A 24,166-nucleotide genomic window follows, 5' to 3' on the forward strand; every position below is an offset into this window, starting at 1 on the left:
GACTCAAGAGCTCTCTCAAAAATGGGCATTTTCTATAAACTCAGAAACTCAGGTCACTGTTTTATGTAAATGCAGCATTTGTGGGTCCTTGGTGATTTCTAACTAGAGCAAACCTGGCCTTGAGGAATCAGGAACCATAAACACATAGGATGTTCAGTGTAGGACCTAACTCTCTGTTCTGAGTTGGTCTTTGGGACTCTCGGCTCCTGGGAGAGAGCCTTCTGGGTTCCCTGTAGATTTCCATCACTAAGAGGGGAGGCATTCGCAGACATTTAGTCATTCCCTTGAGTTCTGTGAGTTTTATTTTTGGCACTTACAGAGGTGTCCAGAGCTTGTCAGCCAACTTTGACAATTGCAGAGACAATAATTATGTATACATCCTGCAGACTCGTGTTTAAAAACTCACAATGCTGATTGCTTTTTAGTGTGTGTGGCTCTGAGTTAACTCAGACATATGACACATTGGCTGGTGACATGAGAAACACATGCACACACCCCACAACCCCCAGTTCTAAGTGGAGTGGTTAGTGTTAGAAGCCTCTTTTTTTTTTTTTTACACAAAGCTACTTCGAAAGGCTTTTCTTAACACGCAATGATGTTAAATTAGGAGCCAGCAAGGAAGATAGAAATTGCTATTCTTCTGTGATGATTGGTTTAGCAAAATGGGCCAGCGCTGTCTTTATGTTATTCCAGCACAGATTTGGGACTGCACACTGCTAACTGTATGAGGTTCCCTAGAGGAAAGTGGCTGGTGCAAAAGGCTGCAGTAGACTTGACTCCTGCAAGGCTCTTTGAAACTCTGAGAGGAGGGAGGTAAAACATTGTCTCAAGCTTGGAGTATTTAGCTTGTCTCAAGCTTGGAGTAAATATACCTTGGACGGTATCTCAGCTCCCACCTTGTCTTTTAACAGATGACTTGGATACCTGTTAGGTTTAGGTGGATCTTTGTAAAGTTATTGATTCATAGGGGAAAAAAGACTTGAAGGAAACATGCTAAAGTATCCTTAGTGCTTAAGTTAGGGTTTGGAGTAATATTTTTTCTCCTTTTATGTATTTTCTGAATGGACAATTACATTTACATTATAAAAGAAAAAAACTGCAGTTTTAAAAATATCTACTTTGGGCAGTATGAGAAATGGACACATCCTTTCCCCAAACCCTAATGATACTCAGCTCTGATTTGCCCCAGAAGTCTTCCTTCCACAGGGCAGACCGTGCTCCTCATCGGTCAGTGGAAGTTAAGTAGGCTGTGTGTGTGACTTCTTTCTTAGGACAAGGTGTCTCAACTGGAGATGGAACTGGAAGAAGAAAGAAACAACTCGGATTTGCTGTCAGAGAGGATCACTCGGAGCAGGGAACAGGTACTGTGCTGTAGTTGGATGTGAGAGGATCCCTAGGAGGAGGGGACAGGTACTGTGCTGTAGTTGGATGTGAGAGGATCCCTAGGAGGAGGGGACAGGTACTGTGCTGTGGTTGGATGTGAGAGGATCACGAGGTGCAGGAACAGGTACTGTGCTGTAGTTGGATGTGAGAGGATCATTAGGAGGAGGGGACAGGTACTGTGCTGTGGTTGGATGATGGGTGGATATTTCTGCAGGAAAAAGGAAATGTGAGAGGCTGAAGCTGAGGGTTCAGCCTGAGGAGGGAGAGAGAGTTCATGACGTATGGAAATGATGGGAGAATGAGTAGTCTTCACCATAGGAAGCCACTGGGAGGGAGGTGTAATGTGTAACATAAAGCATAAAGCACAAGTTTCCAGTGTGGTTATGGGTAACAAACTTTTAGCTATAATAGGCAAAGTGCTTTGAGAGCTGAGGCTCTAAGAATCACTAGGTCAACAAGCAGTGGTGTGACATTTGGTAGCTAGCAGTACGTTAGTGCCGTGGAAAGTAAATGACATGACACAGTCTTTCCTTTAAGAACTTTAAAAGCTAATTAGCAATACATCCCCCTCTGAGCATTCACAGTGCAGTAACAGTACTTCTAAGTGAACGCTTTCTGCGGTTTTCGAATGTACGGAGTTTCCCTTGAGTTTGATCCTTACAGCAACACTGGGAGGCAGCCAGGGACAGCTCGCATTGTCCTCACACTGTAGATAATGAAGCTAATTTCCCAGATGACACTCACTATAATCCCAAAGTTTTTGGAATTTGTTTCCATTTTTTAATAAAAAAAAAAGTTCAGAGTGGCTACGTCCTATCCTGGCGATAGTGGGTCATATCACTAGAGAGTGGTGGTACCATTAACTGGTTGCCGTGTCCCTGTTGCGTGTTCAAACCACATGAGAGATAAAATATGCAAACATTATGAGACAAGGATTCAGAACCCTCTGTGGTGGTTTTGAAGAGAATTTATGTTCACTAACCTCAGCCTTTCATTTTCATGATACCTGTGGATACTTGTAAAAACCTCTGAGGGGATGTACCTTCAGTGTATGCTTACTCAGTTGTATGCCCAGCTCCTGAGAATGGTACTGGGGAGACTGTATGTAGACATTTAGCTCTTTACCTCTTGATTTACTCTGGGCACTTCCCTAATTAAACAATGAGAACAAAAACCTGAAAGCCTTGGATGATGCTGAGTACAGTTTAGGAAATCTGGTTAAAGGATTAAAATAAAAAATCTGAAATACAAATTAATTTGGGAAAAATCTTCCCTGTCCAAAGAAGCACTTTCCTCTGATCACTCTTCTACTTATTCACATGCACCACCTTCCCCACCTCAGGGCGGCCAAGGACTGGAGGTTCCCATGCTTAGGGACAATGCCATGCTGAGCTGGTCGCCCCTGCTCGAAGCTGAAGGTGAATCACTGGCTTCTTTTCCATCTGCCCTTGTTTCCCTGTTGACAGAGTCGTTGCAACAAGTGAGATAGTCGTGCTACTTTGCTTCCGAGAGTGAAGGAAATTCCAACCGGAGGCTCCATCCGCCTCCCCCCTAAGCTCAGATTCTGTCTGCATGTTCCAGTGCTGTGCTAGTAGCGTTCCTCTGGGAGGGGTGGCAGCCCGTCCAGCCTGAGGTGCAGAAGTGTAGAGAAAGACCTTCATGAAAACCTGCAGTCCAGAAGGAGAACCCAACCTTGACATTTGAGCCCTAATAGGTGCTTACTAAAGTCTGCATTTTCTACGCTCTCTTACTGGCATAAAAGCTGTTTGTTATGAGTTCCTGCCAGCGTGGCTAAGTAGCCACATCACCATAGGGCATTTCAGGATCTGCTGAGCATTCGTGATGAGGGAAGAAGTGGCCATAAATTTGTTTTGCTGGTGCTTCTTGTGACTTATGCAAAGAGGATTGGTGGGAAAGATGTCCTGTCAACAATCAGGCAGTTAAAACAGACTTCCAGACCCACGTTTTACCCCAAAACAAAACACAGACAAACTGAACCAGAAGGTGGTTGCCTCTCTTGCTTCAGCTGATGGCTCAACACTGAGAAAAGTGGTCATTTAGATCTGTTTGCTCTTGGCACCTTCTTTCTCCTCTCGACTGACCACTCGGATTGTGGGGAATAGAGCTGCCCTCCACGGTGTGGTCAAGGTTGAAAATATTGTCGCTGAGCCAAGGACTTGAAGTCAGCCTGGGGAGGAGGTGAAGGGAGCTAACTTGGTCTATGGGAAGGAGCCCTGGGCTGCAAGTCCTGGTCTTGACACCTGCACCAAGCCCGCGTAGCTCCGGGAAATCCAGCCTCTCTGAGTGCAGTCTCCACAATCCATACAAATGAGGCCGTTTGTCTAGGAGATTTCTAAAGACTTTTCCAAATTCTAACATTGAGATGCTGTGAGAAGGTTTTATTAAACCATGAGTGTCTGAGTCAGTCTCTCCCTGAATCTGAGTTGTTTGCCTAAAAACATGAGACTTCCACAATGTCTAAGCCTCTTTCCCCTGTTGGTTCTGTTTTCTTTCTTCTCACTCTCTGAGGCAGGGAGGGTAAAGCCTGTGTCTGTTATAAGTGGAGAAATTGATCCCCGTGTTCAAACTCATGTTGGAATTGCTAAAACAATCACACAACAGAACAGAACCCCTGAGATAAAGGGGTGTCTCCTGATTGCGTGCTCAGGCCTCTCCCCTGCCTGTGCCGTCTCCAGATTTGTGTGGAAGGGGAGAGAAGTAGGTGGACCAAACACCTGCCTCATAAGAGAGCATTTATTCTCATTCAAAGCCGAGGTCAATCTGAGACTTATTTCTTGCCCCTTAAAGTAAAGGATCCAAGAAAGGGCCCTGGGTGCAGACAGTTGGGCCGTGATTCTGAAGCCGTTTCAATCCACATAGGTTAACATCTAGGGCCATGTGCCTGCTGCCTTCCTGCCAGAATCGGAGAAATGGGAAACTTCCAAACCTCTGCCCCCTCAAATGCTGACCTATGACGCCTCCTTCACAGGGGATGTCTCGTAAAGAACAGGACATGGTGCTTGGCTGTTATCTCCAACGTGATTTACAGCAGCGGCCTGGGATGCTCAGCAAACTGCTGCTAGGTGCTGAAAAGGGGGGGAGTTTTATTTTTGGAATCTTGCTGTGTTTAAATTAAAAAGTAAAAGGTTACAGCTCTCTATTTAAACTCTGCATTTTCACAAGCTCCTCTTCTGAATCTTTGCTTCCTCCAAACATCTCCCATTCTTTTCCCTTGTCTTAGTGATAGGGCTTAGGTGCAAAAGCTAGAAAAAACGGTTTTCCAGCAAATGGCCAACCCCTTTCACAGGATCTTAGATCTGGCAAGGACCTCCAAGTTCATCTCCCCAGAATTCTTGTGCAGTGGATGAGATCTGAGGCCCAGAGCACATGACTGGTTAGTTGCAGAGTTGGCCTTAGGTCTCCTGACTCCCAAGACAGTGCTCTCTCTACCGGTGCTTGCAAAATATGATGGATACCTACTGTGTGCCTAGTATTGCGGTAAGGCTAGGAAATTATCAAAAGCGGCCCCTGTCCTTGAGGTGCTGTGGTTTGAAGAGAAGGGGCATGCCTAAAAAATGGATAACTAACAAGAAAAAGCAGCAGACACTAAATACTAAGTGAAGGATCCAGGCAGCTCATGAGGGAAAGACTGTCATAGCAAGGGTGACTGTGGGAGTTCTTAGAGGAAGCTGGACCTGGAGCCACCTTTGAAGAAAGGGTAGGATTTAGGCCAACTGAGAGGAGTGGGAAAGGAGTTCTAGATAGAATGAATGGTGTGAACAGAATTGGGAGGTAGGATAGATACAGCATTTTGAAGAGCAATGAATGGACGACTCGGGCTTGATCAGGTCTCTGGTTTCTGTATGGGAATAACAGGAGAAAAGTTTGGAGAGGCAGGTTGAGGGTTTTGAATGGACCCTATCCTGAAGGCAATGGGGAGCCGTCGAAGGTTGTTGAGCAGAGTAGTGAAGCATACACAGTGTTCTAGAAGATGAATGTGGCTGGGGGCGGGGGTAAGGACAGGGGAAGGGGACACCAGGAGGAAGCTCTGCTGGGCTATTCCCAGGGTCAGAGGACGGGAAAGGCAGCTGTGAGATCAAACATTCTGTCCTTTCCATGATGGTGTCCCCCGCCCCTTCTTGTGCATACATTTGACACTCAGTAAATGCTGGCCACGTTATTTGTAAGTTCTTTGCCTTGCCTTTCTCTTCCGTACATGCTCAGGATATTATTTTTCAGGCTGATGGATTCAGGGAGTCCTAATTGAGAGAAAATTTTTCAAACTTTTTGGATGCTGGGATTTTGTTTTCAACCTAGCTAATATGAAGGAGAAGGGATGGATGTGGATTTGATAAAATGGTGTCTTCTTTTATAAAACAGAGGTGAAGGAGTATTTATTTTCTCGTCCCAGTGTAGTTCACTTTATACAGGAAGGTTTCTGATGGACTTAAAGTGCTAGGAAAATTCAATTAAATAGTCGGTATTTTACTAGCTTTTGATCTGGTTAAATCCAGAGAAATCCTTTTTCTCCTCCTTCCTCCAATCCGTGTTTCCATTTCCGATGATGCCGTCCTTGCTGAGGATTCCCTAGGTGCTGGGTACTGTGTCCCCACCTTGCAACTTGCTCTCACTGTTTTCAGGGCTTGCAGGCTGAGTGACCACCTAGGGTCACGCAGCTTGTCAGAGGAACCACGGTCCAACTCCAAAGCCTGCTGCCTCCCCCCGATCCCCTCATTCCAGCCTCAGACTGCAAGGGTGGTAAAGACCCCTCAAATGCATTTGGGCCTCTATTCCCAAGTTAAAAATAATGCCCTGATGTCTCTTAATCTGGGTGAGGATTTCTATTCACCTGATTCTCTCCTGACTCGCCTCATGAGTCCAGGAATCGCAGAGTGAGAGAGAAGCCCAGCTTGGTGTATTTTGAATGTGTCCGACAGACGCATTCAGAGATGTTCTAGCTCCTTGGGCACTGCTGTGTCCTGGCTGGTGGCTGAGTGCAAACAGTTAACAGTAGAGCTGGGGCTAAATGGAGAGGCGTTCTCTTGACCATGGAGGCCAAGATGACCCACCGAGTGGGAAGACAGTTCATCCAGCCCAGACAACTGGCAGGCAGGAGGAAAAATACCAACTCTAGAGCTTTGGGTGGCTTCCTGGTCTTTCCAGGGGCTGAGCGAGGCTGCCCTGTTGCCTTGGCAACTGCAAGATAAATCCCAGGGGATAAGTTTCAGGCTTATGCAGTCACTTTTGGGAACTGCTCCCCAGCGGCCGGCTCACACCTGCTCATCAGTCTGCACCAGGGGGATGCAGCCCCCAGGATGTGGGACTGGGAAATAAGGGTTCTTTGCAGTCAGTGAGTGAAAGATCAAATGGGATTTCTTTCTTTCTTTTTTTAATTAAAATGATCCTAGTCTCAGAACTGCCTCCTATTGTATTGGCTGCTAAAAACCCAGTGTGTACAGTTGGTTAATAATAATTTTCCTTTCTTGTGATTGAGTACCATTTTTAATACCAGCCAGGAGTGTAGGCTCACCAACCCTTTACAGCCCAATGGTAAACATAGGTGATGGGGTTAAATATGGTTATTAGCAATCATAAATATCTCTGGCTTTTCATTAACCCAGGAGGCAGTTGCTTCTAATCCTGAGAGCTGGCTCAGGTCACGGGTGCCTCTGACATAGAACCACTGGAATCTGATACTGTTATTTCTGATCAGAAAGGCTCAGGGTTTAGCTTTCTTTCAATCCAGCTGTGGTAAACTGTTGCCTTCAGCTCCTGTTCTGTTTTCAATTCAACTGGAAAGTTTTTGTTCGGTCTATTGAATATAGTTGAAGGGTAAACATCACATAAAGCACTAAGCTTATATAAGGAAGTGTTTTTCCAGCCTCAGATTTACTTCCCTGGTCCAGAGGAGGAAGGTGGCCAACACAGAGGCCTTTTTTTTTTTTTTTTTTTTTGCCACTGTGGGCCAGGGTAAGAGGAATCTGATGTGGAATATTCCCAAGTTACTGGGCTGGTCCTGGGGATCACTGTGTTGAGGAGAACAGGTAAAGCACTTCTGGTTTACAGTGATACCCGTCCTTGAGACAGTGTCCATAACTCCATGTGGTGTTCCTTGTATACGGCTCCCTGGGATGGATTTATTTTAGAATTCAGGGTTAGGTTGTCCTTTTTGAAGAATCCAAAGACGCCTGTCATGCTTGCCAAAAACCTTGGTTTCTAAAAGACTCAAGAAAAATTGACTGCCTGGTCACCATAACTGTGAAGTTTTATGGTTACACATTTAATCCTTCCTGTTTTTCATTCTGATTTATTTTACGCTTCCATTTTGATAGCCATCTTGTGAGGGGATGTGGTGGGGTATAAATAACGACTGTGTTGTTTTCCTTTTGGAGAGTCACCATTTGCCTGGGCTCTCCAGGGAGGTCTTGAACCTGCGAGACCTCCCTGGATGCTGCCTCTCTGAGTGTTCCTCTGCACCGGGAGGCCCATTTCCTGGCTGGATCCAGATTTTCCAGTCAGTGGCACTGAGGGAGCAAGACTTTGGCTGGTGGCTGCTTCTTTAAGTCGCAGGGTTTATCCTGACCTCCCAGCTTGGGCCCAGTGCTGTGTGACTGACCCCTTGGCGATCCTGGAATCCCTCCCCGGCACTTCTCTGCCTCATTCCGTGGTAGACGCTTCTTCCTTTTGGGCTCCGAAGCCCCCACCAGAACTCTCCCTCGTTGTTGAGAGACCTGGGTCCTACGGGTTTGCTGAGAGGGAGAAAAGGAGGGTATGATTTTCAGTCAGAAAGCCTGGGTTAGAATCCCAAAGCTGCTCCCAATGTTCCTGAACCTCCCACCTGGAAAATGGGAGTGTTAACATCTGCCTTAGAGAGGGCTGGGAGGATTAACGTGCCATCGCCAGGGCTCTTGATTCTTGATCTTTCACTCTCCGGTCCTCAGGCCCGGAGCCCAGCGGCAGAAGTCACTGCTTGACCTCCTAAAAGCAGATGCTCTACAGCTACAGCGAGACCCTTGCTCTGCTCTGCCAGCCTTTTATTGCCTTTTGGTGTTTTTCGGCCTCACACCCCACAGCAACTAAATTTCCTTCTTTCTCTATAAGCCTCCAGTTCTTTCTTATCCCTTCACTTTGGGGAAGATAATCTCTCTCCCCTCCCTCCCTCCCTCCCTCCCACGCCTCTGAGCTATAGGAGCCTGCACCCTGCCCCCCCCCCCCGCCCCCGAGTCCTGAGGGATGCCCTCTCTCCTCCGCCCAGAGAAAGAGCTTCTCTCCCACTCTCATGCTGGCCCCAGTGCAGGGCCTTGATCTATCCCTCCCTCACTGGACAGTCAGTCTTCCTGTCACACTGCCTTCTTGTCACAGTCCATCATCTGTAACTTTTCCCTCCTCCCTGATTCTCACCCTGGCCTGCTAATGGGTGCGGGGCATCCATCTTACAAACCCCTTCGTGACCTCCCTAGCCGTCCAGTTATAGTGTCATCTCCTCAGGGCTGGAGTTCTAGAGGAGAGGCATCGCCCCACCTCTTCACGCCCTTCCCTTCACGCCTTCCCAGTCTTGGCAGTCTGGTTGCCCTTTCTGCCAAGCCTTCCAGAGCGAACTTCTTTGTCTAGCCCAGGTGCTTTTCCCTCAGTCCTCACCCTTCTCAGCTTTTGGGACAGGTCAGCGTCCTGGTTTTCTCCCTGCCTCCCCTAACGGGAGGTCCAGGGGGGAGGGCTCCCCAGGGCATGGCTCCAGATGGTTCTGGATCCTCCTCATTCTTCATACATTTCTTCTTAGTGAGCTCATCTATCCTGTGGCTTGAGCTGGCATCACCCAGTCTCCACACCTGTATCTACAGCCTCTCCTGATCTCTGGGGATGATGGGGATATTAACAGTACCCACCTCATCAGGTGGTGGTGAGGTTTAAATGAGAGAACACTATAAAAATGCTCACGACTTGCTTTAGTAAATGCAATACAGGCATGCACTATAGTCACCATATTATAATGGGCCTTGTGTGACTGCTCCCTGTCTGCCTCTCCGCCTGATCTCTTAACCTGTCCCCTCGCCTCCCCACATGGCCCGCTCAGTCCTTTCACTTCTCCAGCATTCCCTTCCTCTTTCTTACCTCCTGCTCTTCTTATTGGTGGTCCCCCAGCTTGGAAAGCTGCATTTCCTCTCCTGCCCCTTCCTCTCTGCCTGACCCTCACCTCTCAGTTATGTCTCAGCCTGGTGTCCCTTTCTCTGGCCCTCCAAGTCTTTGTTGTGCCATGCGCCCTGCCCTGGCCCACTGTCCTTCCCCATCGTAGTAACAGTGACTGCATATACAAGACTTGTTCGTTTGTCCCCCTTGAGGCTACAATGCTGGTCTTTTTGTCACAGTATCCAGCCTAGGGCCCGTAATATAGTTTGAATGAATGAACAAACCCACCCCATCATTCCAAGACCACCCTTCCCCCAGCACGCAAGCATGTGTGTTCACAAACACACACTCTCACTTTGACAGAGTGGGTCTTTTCCACGGACCCTCCTAAATGTCTGGAGAGATGGGGTGCCTACACTAGCCTGAGGATGGAGGCAGGGGCCTCTCGGGCTTCCTCAGAAGGAGAGCCACACAGCACTCCGAAGGGTGGAGGAGCCACCAAAATGTGCTTTCACTGTATCGTAGGCCAGCTCAAAGGGCCCTTAGAGGCTGTCTTGTTCAAGTTCCTTGTTTTAGAAATGAGGAGCCTACATCCCAGAGGTGAAATGATCAAAGTCACACACAAGTGCCCTCAGAGCCAGGAAGGGACACGGGGCCACTGCTGGTTGTGTAATTGCTTCCCGTCGCAGTGAAAGTTTAACCCCATCCTGGGTGGGGTCCCGGCCCCTGCCCCGGGGGGTGTGAACAGAACAGTTTTCCCCGGGAGGCCTGTCTCGGTCCCGTGGTCCAGCTGTGCTGACGTGCTCCATGCGTAGTGGTGTCGGCTGGTTCAGGGCCACGCTCGGAGTGGGGCTGTGAGCCCGCATTCATTACCTGTGGACTTTGTGCTCATTTAACAGTTACAGGAGTCATTCTGATGCCCTCTCTGCAGCATGTGAGTCTCGAGGGCTCTGGGGCCAGGCAGAGTGGGAGCAGGGCCGCGAGCGGAGCTGTGTGTGCTCGGCCTGCTGACCCTTTGCATGGCTGACATTTTTTCCCTGCTGCACACAAGGATGCCCTAAGAAGACTCACTGCTTCCCTGGGGCTTGGTTTTGACGTGACCTCTGTGTTTGAGCCCTAGGTCTGAAGCCTTTCACTGAATTGGTCCAGAGAGAGCAGGCTCGTAGCGGGTAGTGAGTGGGCTTGGCCTGGGTTCTAGTCCTGCTCCCTCCAGTTACTTTTATAACTGCCCCCAGGCCTTACTTTTCTCTGCTGTAAAATTCTGAACCCCTATGACGTAGAAGCCTGCCAGTCAGAAATGCAAACGTGGGCGTTTTTTTTCGACCACCCAGCTACCGGCTCACCTATGGGCAGAGTCCCAGCTTCCTCCTGTGGTATTGGAGGCCTCGGTGTCCAGGCTCTGCCCATTGCCAGCCTCATTCCTTACCACTTGTTGCCCACCCTGGGCCAGCCACACCACACTGCTTGTCATTCTGTGCACACACCATGGTGGGGACAGTGGGAGATGGGAGCAGATGCAAGCCTGGCCCAATGTTGCGGTGTCTCCTCATATTATTCCCAGGACCCCCAGTTCTTGCTCTCTAGGTGGATGGACTGAAGGGGTGAGCTTATCTTTTACTTGCTAGGGGGCTTGTGCATGTGGCAAAAATCCAAGTTGAGGCCAGGCCGGGTGACCCCGTTACGTATGCCCCCCAGGCATCCAGGGGAGCATCCTATGTGTACCCCTCTTACCCAAGTCAGACCCCGACCTTAAGAAGGAAAGGGTGTTTTATTTTAGGGGCTCACCTTCTTAGTTCTCTGGCTTCTTCAGGCCGCCCTCTGCTGGACGGCCCTGGGATTAGAGTCTGGGGCTTCCGCCTCTGATGCTCATTGCACTGCTGCTGAAGCCCACTGGGACTGGGGAACAGAGATGCTGAAGGGCAAGCAGTGAAATTTCTTTCCAGAAGCTGCTCAGCTAGGCTCATTTTCTATTAACATAGAAGAAACCGTCAGGAATGTTTAGCCTTTGCTGGGTGGCCTGGAGCTGCCTAGTGTTCTTGCTGACTTCTGTTTCTGGCATAAGAAAGGAGGACTCTAGCAGCGTCTGAGATATGCTGACTGTGGAAGCCCTTTCTGAAGTCTGAACTTGTAATGCAGCAGTTAGGAGCTTGGGAATACTGGCTCCCCTATTGCTGGTTGTGTAGATCTCTGGTAGGTTGGATGACTGACTCGTCCTGGTTTGCCTGGGACTTTCCCAGTCTTAGCATTGAAAGTCCCGTGTCCTGAGCACATCCTCAGTCCTGTTTCCAAATAAGGGTCACATCTGAGGTACTGAGGGGTAAGACTTCAATGTATCTTTTTGGGGGGACACAATTCAACTCGTAACAGCAGGGTTAGCTATGACTATTATTGTTATTTGTATCATTATCTTTGCAATCATCAAGAAACTAAGAATGTCTAAGAAATAGCTCCTGCACCCCAGAAGAGATGGCGGGAGGCCCCTGTCACAACAGGAGCTGTCTGGTTGTTGGAATCAGCACCTGGAACCATGTCAGCACGAAGGATATAGGAACAGCCCCTCTAACCTCTGGGCTTCTGCTCTGTTTGGTGCAGATGGAGCAGATGAGGAACGAGCTGCTTCAGGAGAGAGCCGTGAGGCAAGACTTGGAGTGTGACAAGATTTCCCTGGAGAGACAGGTGAGGCCAGCGGGCCCCCTGCTCCCCCCCCCCCCCCCCCCCCGCTTCCATCCCCTACCGCCCCAGCATAGGACTAGACTCCCTCAGTGGTATCTCCTTTGCTTAGTACCCAAGAACTCTGGGGCAGAAGTCACCTGGGAGAGGTATTTCTAAGGCCTTTTTCAGAGACGTTTTTCCCAATAATATTAAATATACTTGAAAGTTTAGCAGCTGGGGGACATGGAACTGTGTTGTTTTCTAGATCCTAAAGAGGTCTGAATACTAATGTAAAGAGGATAGTAAAGAACCAGTGTCATCAAACACATGAGTTGCTAACAAAGCTTACTTGAATCATTATTTCTTTTACATGCTGTTCGTGTAAATTCTTCACTGAATAGGATATGTGATATTGGAGAAGGAGCCTATTGCCCCTGCCAGTAGGTTTATAAAAGGCCTAGGCGAAGCCCGTTGGTCTGACATCCAGGAGTCCCAGGCCACGCCAAAGATCTCACTCAGGCTTGTATGGGAATGTGATAGAATCTCTTCTTTTGGCCTGCCAGGATTGGAGTGCAAGGCCTTTTCCTGGAACCATCTGTGGCCTCCCCAGGTCCCCCAGGGCCACGCATCCTGGTGTGAAAGCCAGTTTATCGCAGTTACCGACTAAACGCTGGGCTGCCCCGCACAGAGTGTGGCAGACACACGTCTGCTCACAGTCTGCCTGTCTGATTCCAGAACAAGGACTTAAAGAGCCGGATTATCCACCTGGAAGGGTCCTACAGGTCCAGCAAAGAGGGGCTGGTGGTGCAGATGGAGGCCAGGATCGCGGAGCTGGAGGACCGTCTGGAGGGCGAGGAGAGGTGAGCCAGCCCAGCTGTGGTGCAGAGGCCTGGCGGCAGTGGTGATCGCCTCACAGACTGCTCTCACATTTGTATCTCTTCCCATCCTCAGAAGCCTTCATGTGAGGAAGGCAGAGCGAGTACAACCTTGAGGTTATTGTTTCCATTTTACAGATGAGAAAACCGAGACCCATCCACCTAAGCACTTGAGGAAGGTAGCCTGGCTGAATATTGGTGTAGCTGGACTAAAACTCAGGACGCCCACTCCTAAGGCCATAGCTTTCCACTCTACTTGCTGCTCTTTTCTGCTCTTTTCCTCATTCCCTCAGTAGTTCAGGCTGCCTCATAAGCTATTGAGTTTGAGCCAGATTAGAGGTGAGGGGGCTGATGCTGCCCTGGGGGCCATGTGTATTCAAGCAGTGGCTGAATGGCCATCTGTCAGAGATGGGCAGGTCCCCCCACAGTGGGTAGGAGGGACATGGGATCAGATGACCATGCTCCTTTCTGACACCAGGATTCTCTGCAGCTAGCTCTCACATCGCAGCCCAAGTCCAGCACCAGGTTGAACTTGACCAGCCTCAGTCCTGGCTCATGGGCCCTCACCTGCCTGGAAGGGGTGTGTGTGTGCAGATAGCACTTTACATCGTCTGTTTTGAGTAGGACTTTTGGGGCTGGGCTAGAGCAGCCTGGAGTCGACCCAAAACGTTCAGAGTCTGACAGTCTGTGACCTGTGCCTTACAAAGTAAAGCTTGGGACTGGAAGAACTCGGGGCAGGTCCACTCCCGGCTCTTGCTGGCTCTGCAACCTCGCGCAAGTCACTCCCCTTCTCAGAGCCCCTGTTTCCTCATCCGTCCAATGGGCAGCACTTTCCTCCTGTTCAGTTGCGTGTCCCTCTGACCCTCAGCCTTGAGTTGACCAGGCAGCCCTGGCTGGAGCTTCCCCTCCTCCACAGCCGGGCTGGGCCTCCTGTGGGGCTGGGATGAGAGGATCCTCAGTTCTGCTTCCCCTGCCCCTCCAGGGACCGGGCCAGCCTCCAGCTCAGCAACCGCAGGCTGGAGCGGAAGGTGAAGGAGCTGGTGATGCAGGTGGACGATGAGCACCTGTCGCTGACCGATCAGAAGGACCAGGTAAGGGACACTCTGCAAGTTCCTTCTGAGATGAGATGATGTGTCTCAGGTGGGGCGAGGCCTCCGCGGGTGGGCGATGGAGTGGTGGTGAACTGATTCCCGTCTTCCCAGTCCACCCAGTTACGTCATAGAAGGGGGCCCTTCTAGCCTACTTAGTGGGGGATTTCAGCACACTTGGAACCCTGACCTTGTAAAATGTGGACTAGTTGTCTTCGAGTCTTCTCTCCACTTTCCCGTGAGACCAGTTGCCCCTCTTTGCCGTGTCTTGGTTGCCTGGAGGGAAGGTGGCTGGGGACCGCTGGCATGTCCACGTGGGCTCTTCTCCGTCCCAGCGGCGGCAACCAGCCAGCACTCAACCTGCTCTCTCTCCGGCCGCAGCTGAGCTTGCGCTTGAAGGCAATGAAGCGACAGGTGGAGGAAGCCGAGGAGGAAATTGACAGACTAGAAAGTTCTAAAAAGAAGCTGCAGAGGGAGCTGGAGGAGCAGATGGACGTGAATGAGCAGCTGCAGGGACAGCTCAACTCCATGAAGAAGAATTTAAGGTGGGCGAGTGCGGTGACCCCGAGGGGCTGTAATCCCCCTAACATTTGAGGAGAGCTTGATGCTTGCAGAGCGTTCTCACTGCTCTTATCTCAAGCCAATTCCTTATTGTCACCTTTTGGGCTCATCCCATCCTAGAGATGAGAGTGGCTGTGTCCACTTCAGTCACCCCACGTGCTCAACAGGGTCTCACGTGCCATCCTCATGCCAGTGCCGTGATGTCAGCCAGGCAGGTATTATCCTTGTTGTCCATAAGGGGAAACTGAGGCTCAGAGCAGGGTAGAACTAGCTCACACCACTATGGAGGAGGCAGTGAGCCCTGCCTCCTGGACTACCTGGACCAGCCCTTAGGACTCCTGTTTTTACGTGACTTAGGAAGAAATAATATAAGGTTCTGGTTCATATCCTCATGAGGACTGGAATATTCCGAGCCTGGTTTTGGGAGAGAGCTGCTTCTAAAACTCCTTTGCGGTGGTCCTAAGGGGATTGGGTGAGGGGTCACTTTCCCTACCCCAGGCTCACTGCCCCCCACCCCCCAGGTTCATGCTCATCATGGAGCTGAGCCTTTCTTGGAGGCTGCCTGTGCTGGCTGCACAAGTAGTTCTCCTATAAATGGACAGAAGACTCCAGCCCGTTGAGAATCCTATAAACAGGGCCTGTCTGTTGAGAATCTGTCCCCAGGGCCAGCATTAGGGTGCAACATTAAGGGGCACCAAAAATCTCAGTAATCAAGATAGATAATGTTTAAAATTAATGCAAACAACCCATGTTAAACAAGATATCAAAATTTAAAATTAAGGCAGGATCAAAAATAGCACCTTGATGAGCCACATTGGAGCTTGAGGGGAAAGGAAAAATCGGTACTCCTGATCCTGCCCCAGGCCTGCCCAGGCACCCTATCCTCACCAGCCTCCCATGCTGAGAGGTGGGCAGTCTGCTCCCTGTGGCTGCAGGAACCATCAGGTGCAGACCAGTTCAGTTCATGTGCTTCTGTGCCACTCAGTGTAGGGAGAGACAGGAACCCAAGACCCTTCCTTAGTCTCTAGATCAGAGATGAGCCCCAGTCCAGGGCCAGGAAACATGCCCCTGTTGTTTCAGCAGACTTAAGAAGCTGCCAAGTAAAGTGCTGGATGACGTGGATGACGACGACGACCTCAGCACCGACGGGGGAAGCCTGTATGAGGCGCCGCTGAGCTACAGCTTCCCCAAGGACAGCGCCACCACCGGCCAGATCTGAGTGCGCTTCCAGGGCTGTGGAGGTGGCCCATCATTCCCGCAGCCGCCAGCAGCAGGGGGCAGGAAAGGGAGCACCTACCTGGAGCAGACACCATCGCCTCCTCTTCACATCACAGGCCGATTCCTCCCCGTCACCGTCCTCCTAGGATCCCTCAGTGGTAGCGTGGCTTTCATAGCTTAGCCAGGTAGCTACTGCAGTTTAAATGACCACCACCCATTGAGGTGTTTTGGAAAATATAATTTGGCAGGATGAAGCCCCTGTTCTGCACAGCTGTCTGCCAGCACCATTTGCCTTGCTGCCCTTGCCCCCCTGCCAAGAAAAAGCGTCCAAAATGCTAGTTATTACTTAATAGCCAGTGTGCAGGGGAGGAAATGATATATGGCTGTACATATTTTAAACCAGACTTTCTCACGGACTGCTGCTGTTCCATTTTGGAATGTTACAGAGGCTTTGTAGGGTGGCTTGTTTGTAAACTTCACACATCTATATTATTATTTTTTAAAATATGAAGCTACTAGATTTTAAGTATTAAGGAGCAGAGGCGAGAGAGAAGATAGAATAAAGACCACTTTGGACATCAGAGTTGGAAAAAAGAAATTGTCGTGATGATAAGGGACAATTAATCCTGAGAATGGAAAGTCAAGTGGTAAACAACCTGCTGACGAGGGAGAGAAAGTCAGGTCATTTGTATCTGTGGCCTTGGTTGCTTATTTTATCTAGAATTTTGTTATAATTTCTGAACCAGGCTGAGACCAATTCCCAGTCACCAGTTGCAATTTCTTTTACACAGGTGGGTGGGGAGACTTGTAAGTAAGGTTTTGACAAATGATGTGGTTTCTGGAAGGACGGGGCCTCACTGTCATGTCTTGTTGGTCCTTTCCTCCCTCCTTCCACAGCAGGCCTCCAAACTATGCTCTCTCTGTCCCTGGATGGGTGGTTGCTGGGTGGGCAATAGGAGGATGTGGGGTTCATGGACTCAGGTGTGAGGAAGAGGGGGTAGGTGTCCAGTAAGGTCGTAGGGAAAAGGAGAGGGGAGAGGAGATAAGCAGATGTGTGGGTCGGGGTAGGAAGGAAGAGAAGGAAGAGAAAGAAGTTCTTGAAAGCTGGGGGATGTGTAGACAAGAGGCAAATTGAGCAGGACCTCAGGTTTATGTCAGGAAAGGCAGGAAAGAAATAGAAGTCAGACAGAGGTGAGTGTGTGCAAACTGGAAGGCTCCTTCCAACTCTGGGACGGAGGAACATGGGCCAGCACCAGGCAAAGAGTGACCGGGATTGGGTGAGGTCTGGGGCAAGACCACATCACTGGTGACACCTGGCCTTCCTGGTGTCACCTCCCACTGTGACAGTCCTCAGGCATGCCCAAAGGCCAATTCACAGCTGGGCTCCCATAGGTCAGGGCCAGGGAGAGCACCCTGTGAATTGTGTATATGCATGGGGCAGAGACGGCAGTGTTCAGCTGCTTCAGCAGTGTCCCCAAGCCTCCTAATAGAGAGGAGGCCTGTGGACAGAGAACTCCACAACAGTTGCCACGGGGAGCAGGGAGTGTCAGTGCCCCACTACCCCAGGTCACAGAGCCCACCAAATAGGATTCAGAGTGATTAGCCTGGTTCAAGGGCTGGTGTCATCACCCCCCACAGGAGAGACAAGCCCACCTCCACCTCTGCTGGGTAGAGTGGTTCTTGCCTCTGCTTACTTACTGGGGCATGGAGAGACTCCTGTTTTTAGCCATTCATTCATTTAGCACATATTTATCAGGTACCTAGGATGTGTCAGGCACAGTCCCTGGCACTGGGAATACAGCAGTGAATAAAACAGATCAAAATCCTCCCCGTCCTGGTGCACAGTCAAAGGAAAGGTGGTGATAGACCCCCTAGACCACAGTCACACAGACACAGGGGCTGAGCCCCTCTGCACCTGGCCCTGGAGCCCTTCTGTCCTCTGGGGATGTGACAAGCCTGTGGTTGGTTGACTGGCTCACTGGAATTCCCAAGGTCATTGACCCTCAATGTGTTCCTGATTTCCCTGCTGCTTCCACCATCATTAGATATTTGCCAGGAAGCCTGCCTAGAAGTGCCTCCGCCGCTCATGACTACGGCTTGGAGATGAAGAAGGTTGGAGGCCCAAGAACCTTGGGAGCACGTGTCTGTCTTGGTTTGTGAGAAAGTTGCTGCCTCTCATTCTGGCCAGTTCCTTCTGGTAGCCATGAGGCTGGCTGCAGGAAGCAAAACTGCCCATGAAAAGAGAACAGAGATCACCATTCAAAAGACTTCATCCTTACCCAAAAAACGGGCCATTTTAAATGTTAACAAACGCGCCCTCCTCTGTGGTAATGGAGCTGGCAGCCAGCTGGATGCGTTCAGTGTAGCTGGGTGGGAAGAACACGGGACTGGAAGTTGAGTGAGGTGTTTTCAAGTCCTGCCTCATCTTACCCCGGTGATCTTGACAGGGGTGACCTTGACAGGGCATGTGCTCTCCGAACCACAGATCGTCCAGAACAAACAAAGACCAGGGCCCGAGGTCCTTTCCAGCTCTGACATGCTATCATTCTTTGATTTATTATATACACACTTTTTTTTCTGTTTGTTGCTTTAAGAACTAACCCTACTCAAGAATGTTTTCTTTAGCTAGCTTAAAAGGAAAAAAAAAATTTATTTAATAAATATGTGGCCAAATGCAATACTGAGGAGACAATCATCCTATATCTTTATAATTTTTTTTTCCTGCTTCTGAATGTTATTTGACAATGCCGGTAGGCTTGTTCTGTTGGGTTTCTGCTCTTGGGGCTGGTTTGGTTGCTTTGATTTGTCATGGGGAAGAGACATTCTTATGCAGCTACCTCCATGTAAGTGAACTGGATAAAGCAAGACTGTCTTTCAATAAAGGGCGTCACCCGATGGGAATCTCGACTGGCCCATTATTTGGACTCCCTTGTTTTCTCCAGAGTGTGGCTCCGTGTCCACCAGGAAACAGCCAAGGTGAATGGGTGGAAGCTACTTGAGGAAGTGGAACTTGGCGGCATTCCAGGCAGGGAACAGTTTCTGAAATAGAAGGGTGAGAGGGGGTCAGTGGTGAACACAGAATCAATGCACCTGATGGTCGTGATGTTCTGAGAAATTCAGACTGCCTGATTCCAGAAAATGGCAAAAGGGGAAGTGTGTTAGTAGTTGGGAATAAACAGGCACTCCCTGTTTATTCCTTGTTCCTAAATTAAAAGGGGTCTCCTGCAGTCACAGTTTTTACATAATCTCTCTTGATTGACAGCAGGCTGACAGTGGGTACCACAGTCTCCATTTTACAGGAAACAGAAGTTAACTTCTCCTTGGAAGGGGGCCCATGCTACTCATTCTCTGTCCTCAGATCCATTTTCCGCCCTGCCCTCTAGAGGCTGATCCCTGCAGGCCCAGGGTTCCCTCTGTGACCCGTGACCGCTCTGGTTGTTGGGAACAGGTGGAGGACGGGCATTTCTCTCCGTCACTCCCTGCTTTGTGCAGCATTTCTGGCTGTGGCTCTAGCTCCCACGGGGCCTTCGGTGACCATATCTCCTCCCCGTGCCTCCAGTTCTAAAGGTGGTCATGGCTTACTGCTGCTGTTCCTCTTGGTCCCTTGGCAGCCCTGGCGGGTTCCTGTGATGCTCTCCACCGTCCAGGGCTGCTCTTCATTAAACCCTTTGGGCTGCCACAGGTGGCTGCTGTTTCCTGCAGGGAGCTCTGGGCACTGCCCCCAGTGATGTAAATGTCCAGCCATCCAGCTGTCCTGCAGCCCTTGACTCCCCTTATGCTGACTAAATGGAGCATCTCAAATAGAAATTGAGATTTTCTGATTTGAATAAGTTCTCCATGCCTTTGTATAAATTGTTTGCTTCTATTTTTAAGTCAGGTTTATTGAGTTATAATTTTATCATTTGTAGTAAAAGTCACCTTTCTTTATTATTTGCTTTTGAAACTGTATTTAGGCCTCTTTGGCCCATCTGCCAGGGTCCTCATGGTGGGAATAAGAGATCCCGAGAGGTTACCGGTCTCTCAGGCCTGCCAGAGGAATGTGACTCAGGAGCCCAGAGCCAAAGGGAGAAAGTCCTTCCAAGCCTGCAGCTCCTTCCTCCGAATTCTTGGCATTCCTTCTTTGAACTTGCGGATAGTTACAGTGATCCTGTCTTTGTTGCAAGACAGTCATTAGCCAGAAATTTTTCTGTTCTAAATTTTCAAATGATAGGGAAAAATGACTCGACAGCATTCCCATCAGGGGCTTAGCAGCCCCAAATCCAGAAATCCCAGGCTCTGCGGAGGGAGCAGCATGACGTGGTCCCGCTCTCAGTACTGCTGAGTACACGGCGCTGAAAATCATCTGGGACGTGCATGTGCGCGACCCGAACCCCGGCCCGTCTCCATCAGCAAAGCAAGATGTGAGTGTGTGCCCATGCCAGGCTTACTGAGGCTGGAAAATGTGCCAGTGCGGTTCCGAAAGACGTTCAACAATAACGCTGATTGTGTGTGTGTGTGGGTAGGGTGTAGTTTACAAGATTCCCACCATGCAGAATCTCACAACAGGTTGTCAACTCCTCGGGGATGGGGAGCATGATTCCAGAGGCTTTCTGTGTAAACAAAATTAACCAATTTTATAAGAAAGGCAGGAACTTGGGCAGGTAAGGAATCTGAGGCTTGGGGAAGTTGGGCATTTTGCTACAGGTCACGTCTGGAGGAAGTAGCCAGACTTTGAGCAGAAACCACCCCCGTGGGCCAGGTGCTATGGCTGATGTAAGGTTGAAGCCCCAGTCTAGGACCTTTAGGAGCTGTCAGTGTGGTTATAAAAATGGTGATTATTAAACTAAGTGGAAATTAGACATTAATGTTGTCTTCATATTTTTATATATTTATGCCACACCCAATTTGTCTATTTCTCCTTGTGCTTTGCTAGCCCTCCAGCCATAGTCAGTACCGCCAGTTTCCCTGAGACCATAGACAACTCAATAGCTAACGTGTTGAGCACTTACCTGCCACATATCAAGCATTGTTCTAAACCCTTGACACATAATGACTTGCTTGATCCTTCTGCCCACCCCCTGAGCAGGTACTATTGTGACAAGTGAGGGAGTTACTAACCTCCCCAAAGGCACGTGGTAGGCAGTGGAAGAGCTGGGATTGGAGCCTGGGTCTGGTTCTGGAGTTCACACTTGGCACCAGGAAGCTCTGCGGCCTGTCACCACTGCTCACTGCCCTGGAGGGCAAACATCTTGCATTGGCTCCTGTGTTAGGGACTCCTGAGGCCTGATCCTGCCTCTTTCAGATCTGGCCTTCAATTGCAGGTTTCTATGCAGCTCAATGGCCAGCTGCCTCCACTCTGAGCACTGCAAAGGCACGTGGAAATCACAGTTAACGGCTGAAGCCGCTGACCTGCTGGACATTGCTAGTCACAGATTTTTAGCTGCTCTTCTAACCTCGCTGTCCTTAGTGCCGTGTGCTGCTGTGATCTTTGGATCTCTCATTTTATCTTCGCTGCTACCCTGGTGCTGTGCTAGCCTGACTTGTCTGGGGCTGATCTGGGTGGGGTGGCTGTTCCAGGTGGTCATCGGGCCTCCCATCAGGTCTCACTGTATGCCTGGTGGTCTTCGGGGAACATTAGCAAGTGCCCGAGTTTGGGTGGTTCGCAGAGACCATTAACCCTCCCAACCCTCAGACTGCTTTGTGGTGAAAACCTTCTTCTATAAGAGCATATAATAATAATAATCTCCATTGAGTAGTGCACCTTTCTTGTTAGTCTTACATTCAAAGCTGCACTTGCAACCTGAAATCAGTGGATTTTCCCCAAGAGAACACTATCGACTGAGATCACTAATAAACCCTCACCCCAGAGTAGCTCATTAAGGAGTACTGGGTGGTTGGGCTGGAGTCTGGAAACCCTGGGCTTGACAGCAGTGGGTGGCCTTCCCGGAGGTGGCAGCCCAGTCTGCTAAGCTGGGAGAACGGTCCCAGTGGGAATGGGCTCTGGATTCCTGTGAGTGGGCAGGGGGCTGACCTGTGTCCAAGGAGGGAGAAAACTATGGGGCACAGCCAGCTTCAGGATTAGAGCTGTGTGCAGGAGCTCATCTTGAAGGAAGGGACCTTCTGCCCAGCCATTCATTCCCAGGAGTGGAGGGCTCCAGCGGTGGAAGCCGGCCTCCCAACCTCCTTAACTTGGGGTTTGTGGGGGAAGTGCTAGGCACCCCCCTCTTCATCCACACAATGGACAGAGGGCATCCCTTCTGAACATGCCCAGGGATTCTACAAAAACGAATCAATTTCGCCCAGTTTTGGGCAGATCCAGTGGTATTTTGGGGCAGTGGGAATGATTTTTTTTTTTTGGCTGGGAAAGATTTGCCCTGAGCTAACATCTGTTGCCAATCTTCCTCTCTTTTTTTTTTCCCCTCCCCAAAGCCCCAGTACATAGTTACATATTCTAGTTACAGGTCCTTCTAGTTCTTCCATGTGAGCCGCCCCCATAGCATGGCAACTGACAGTCAAGTGGTGTGGTTCCGTGCCCAGGAACTGAAGCCGGGTAGCCGAAGCGGAGCGCACTGAACTTTAACCACTAGGCCATCAGGGCTGGCTCGGGGATGATTCTTTTTTAACATCTAAAATCCGTTAACAGTGTAGAAGTTGTGATTGGGCAGACCCCCGTGGGCCAGGAATCTTTGGACTTGATCTGATGTAATCTGCACCCGATGAGTGGATGGTATTACTCACTTTCCCAGGTCAGGGAACATGTGCAGAAAGAGAAATAACATGCCCGAAGTCACCACCTAGTAAATAGTGGGCTGGGATGAAGCCCCAGCCCTGCTGCTCTTGCTAACCCAGGCTTGCCCAGTACCTTAGTCGCCCTCCCCTGCTGCCCTCCAAAGTAGTCACCACTGACTTCCCTAGCTGGAGAGATTCGGCACAAAGCCTGGGAGGTCTGTCTGAGGTCACATTGCCCTGGCTTCTGGATTGCAAGTCTGCTCTTGGACAGTGAGTCCTGCCAGCTCCTCTCTGCAAGGCCCTCTCTTGCCAGCTGCAGGCTGCCAGCCTGGCTAACCTTATGGTTAGCCAACTGCCCCTGGGCCTTCTGGCCCCTGCAAGCCAGGCTTGTTTTCCAGGAAGGGGCTTGGAGATTAAGATAAACAGATGTCTCCGGTTAAATGCCCTCCTGCCTTTGAAAGGGCCGGACTGGTAAGCCTGCCAGCCCAGCTCCTTGGTTTGCTGGGTTCCATCTCAGGCTAGGGCAGCCTTGCCTTTCATCAGGTGCCATGAATACGGGCTTTTTGGAGATGGGCAAGGGAAACAGGATCTGAAAAGGATGGATGAGAAGCTCCCTCCAGGGCTCCTGGCTCCTCCAGAAGGAGACAGTCCGTGTCCCCATCCACTCTTCCTGGGGAGACTTCTCCTGGCATTTAGATAGTGAAGAACCAGAAAAGAGAACTGGCCTGCACTCAACCTGCCTGAGGCCTCCTCGTCTGACCTAGGTATAGTCCAAAGCCCCAACCCTCCTGAGCAGTGTTTGTTCCTGATTCACACATGGCTCCCTCAATCAGGTTCATTTTCTGAAACGAATAACTCACTCCACTACCTCCTCCCCTTCATGGGAATTTTTTTCTTTTGTCTGTGTGTTTATTGCTGCTGGATTCTAAAATCATGGTACAAAATGCTTGCGGGCTTTCTGAAATTGTGTGGCCTTCCCAGGCCCCGTGGCAGGGTTAGGTGTGCCCAGGACCAGGGCTGGTCACCCCTGTGATGGTCAGAGATGTGCAGGCAGGAAACATTGCACTCCCCCCCATCATCACATGGACACTGTCAGCCTATATCCAGAGCTTGCTTCCCAGATGTTAAGAGGCCAGCTGTGGAGTTAGTCCCAGTGACTTTGCTACCAACATCAGCAACAAAGACATTTCAGGAGCACCACAGAGGGGAAAGACGGAAATAGACAAGGTAACACAGCATGGCGTCTGATCTCTGAGCATTTCCATTTGCAGACTTAGGGTTTATTTTGTTGAGGAATTTGTGTTCCCGCCACCAAGAATTAACAGTGCTTAACATTTGGTCATATCCGCTTCACGTTTTTAAATAAAAGAAGTCAAACATTATGGATAAGGTGGAAGATTCCTCTTTGTCCCTCACTCCCTGACTCATTCTTTCTGCTCTTGCCCAAAGGCAACTGCTATTCAGAGAATCAGCCAGTTGCATTGGCGTCTAGGATGAATGAAGTGGAGGAATGATTGGAGCTGAGACTATTAGAGGGAGAGAATTGTTTTAGACCAA

The 24,166-nt window shown here is 49.8% G+C and overlaps 1 protein-coding gene across 5 annotated transcripts in view; it reads left to right on the top strand.

Annotated features, from left to right (window-relative positions):
- The window catches only part of CGNL1 (cingulin like 1), a 155,184-nt gene extending 136,388 nt beyond the window's left edge, over nt 1–18,796 (top strand). For 4 of the 5 annotated variants that reach the window (XM_058541681.1, XM_058541682.1, XM_058541678.1 and 1 more), the window contains 6 exons: nt 1,272–1,361; nt 12,100–12,183; nt 12,895–13,019; nt 14,017–14,125; nt 14,504–14,667; nt 15,767–18,796. In XM_058541681.1, the coding sequence (XP_058397664.1) occupies nt 1,272–1,361; nt 12,100–12,183; nt 12,895–13,019; nt 14,017–14,125; nt 14,504–14,667; nt 15,767–15,902 (708 nt within the window). In that variant the 3' untranslated portion in view covers nt 15,903–18,796. The remainder of the gene's footprint in view (nt 1–1,271; nt 1,362–12,099; nt 12,184–12,894; nt 13,020–14,016; nt 14,126–14,503; nt 14,668–15,766) is intronic. The other variant, XM_058541683.1, reaches the window with a different exon arrangement.
- The last annotated feature ends 5,370 nt before the right edge of the window (nt 18,797–24,166 follow it).

The sequence above is a fragment of the Diceros bicornis genome, chromosome 5, assembly GCF_020826845.1.
Source record: "Diceros bicornis minor isolate mBicDic1 chromosome 5, mDicBic1.mat.cur, whole genome shotgun sequence".
Lineage (NCBI taxonomy): Eukaryota > Metazoa > Chordata > Mammalia > Perissodactyla > Rhinocerotidae > Diceros > Diceros bicornis.